General features: G+C 28.9%; 1 protein-coding gene across 1 annotated transcript; it reads left to right on the forward strand.

The window, feature by feature from the left end:
* Positions 1-39: 39 nt before the first annotated feature.
* Positions 40-2038, forward strand: LOC105460248 (beta-galactosidase-like; the record flags this gene model as incomplete). The annotated part of the gene is made up of 4 exons (XM_011706680.1): positions 40-102; positions 440-534; positions 759-989; positions 1867-2038. Coding segments are annotated over exons 2-4 (493 nt in total), but the record flags the coding sequence as incomplete, so codon positions are not given.
* Positions 2039-2159: the final 121 nt, after the last annotated feature.

Genomic DNA, 2159 nt, shown 5'->3' on the forward strand with positions numbered 1-2159 from the left:
TTTGACAATCTTGATAATTTCAATACATTTGCCTTTAGGGTGGTTTACCGTATTGGTTGCTTCGCGAAGTACCGAATATAAAGTTACGTACAAAAGATACAGGTAAGATATAATTCGTTTCACTGGAATTGTGTATTATATAAAAACATTCTTTAGACTTTGAAAAACGTTTCCAATTTTATTTTCGCAAAAATTGCTTGAAAACTTAAATGTCAATTGGCAAAGATTCCACTTTCATAAGAAAGATAAAAATCTTCATACATTTCATAATAATTAAGTTCTTTCTATTTTGTCATGTTTAATTGTTAAAATAATGAACATGGTAATAGGTAATGTAAAATTTATTAAAATATATTGATAGAATGGCATTATTATTATTATCATAGCCAATTGTAGAACTCAACTTTATTCTTTGGAAATTTTTCTATAATTTCCACAGATTTCATGAGATATGTATCATCGTATCTAAATCAGGTGCTGGAAAAAGTAAAGACACTTTTAAGAGGTAATGGAGGACCGATAATTATGGTTCAGGTAAGATTTAGTTACGAGATGAAATAATACTTAACTTACGCAACACATTATCTCTTCAAAATATTTATTGCGTTTTTCGAGATAGTATCGTTTTACAGTTACGTAGAAAATTAACGTAGAAATTTATTTTAATATTTTTATTTTGATGTGCCAATTATCAATTTCATCGAGCCATCATTTCATCACTGTTATCCTAATTTCATTCGCAATTTTAATCGCAACAGGTGGAAAACGAATATGGATTTTACAATGCTTGTGACACTGAGTACTTGGACATGTTGAAAGAAGTTTTTATTAGGAAAATTAGGGATAAAGCTCTTTTGTACACAACCGACGGTGGAAACGTGTCTTTTATTCCCTGCGGACACATACCTGGAGTATATACCACCGTTGATTTTGGAACGTTTGTAAACGTGACTGACAGTTTTCAAGCCATGCGCTTTTATCAGCCAAAAGTAAGTGATATTGTTGATTAACAAATTATTTATTACAACACGAAATTACCTTGAGGTATAACAAATCATTTTTAAACTGTTGGTTTAACTGCTAAGCAGGAATATGGGTGTAAAATGTCTCTATCACGTCAGAATTTTGAGAAATTTGAAAACTGTAAAAGTTGTTGAAAATTACATTTTTGAAATTTGTTAATACTTAATAATTTTAGACCGAGATGTGCTACAAACTTTCACAAAGTTTGAAATGAAAGATCGAAACTACCGCTACAGGATAAAAAATAAGTCAAACAAGAATAATTTTACAGCCATTAAATTTGTCAAATTTAATTTTATAAATTTTTTAAATTTTGTTAGCCATATTAAATCCGCTCTTTTGAATTTTTAGAATTTGAATTTAGGTTCATGTTAAGTGATTCTAAAAATCATAGTATCATATATTTTGTGGAAATTTGTCTTTTAGAATTAAATGTGCTTCTCAATAGGTTCATACATTATTAGGTACGATTGATTTAAATAAGATTGAGTACAACTTTAAAATTATCCTTGTTTAGTTTAATTTTTATTCTATATCGGCAGATTTATATTTTTCGTTCTTTCTTGCGGAAGTTTGTGATATTTTCAGTTTGCAGAGATATTAATTATCGAAAAATGCCAAAATTGTAATTTTTAACAAAACTTTCATAGCAAATTTCTTAAAATTCTGATGTGACAGAGACATTTTACACCCAGATTAGCAGTCAAAGAGACAGAGTGCTTAACAGTAAAAAATATATCAGAAATGACTTGTAAAACCTAAAGGTAAAAAAAGTTAATTTTTGTTTCTTAATATTATTTTATTAAACTTAAGATGTTGAATTCAAGTTTGAAAATTACGTAGGGGCCGTTGGTGAATTCTGAATTCTATTCGGGTTGGCTAACACATTGGGGAGAATCCTTCCAAAGGGTAAAAACAAGAGCTGTTACAAAAATGTTGAGAGAAATGCTTGCTTTAGGTGCTTCCGTTAACATTTATATGTTCTACGGGGGTACAAACTTTGGTTTCACTTCTGGTTAGTAAACTTTTTGTTAATTCAGCACCTTAGCAGTAAGTAAAATTATATCCTCGTAAAAATATAATATTTGAGGCGATTAATTGATTAATTATATCGGCAAATGTATTTTGTTTAATCA

Source organism: Wasmannia auropunctata, unplaced genomic scaffold (assembly GCF_000956235.1).
Source record: "Wasmannia auropunctata unplaced genomic scaffold, wasmannia.A_1.0 LD325750.1, whole genome shotgun sequence".
Lineage (NCBI taxonomy): Eukaryota > Metazoa > Arthropoda > Insecta > Hymenoptera > Formicidae > Wasmannia > Wasmannia auropunctata.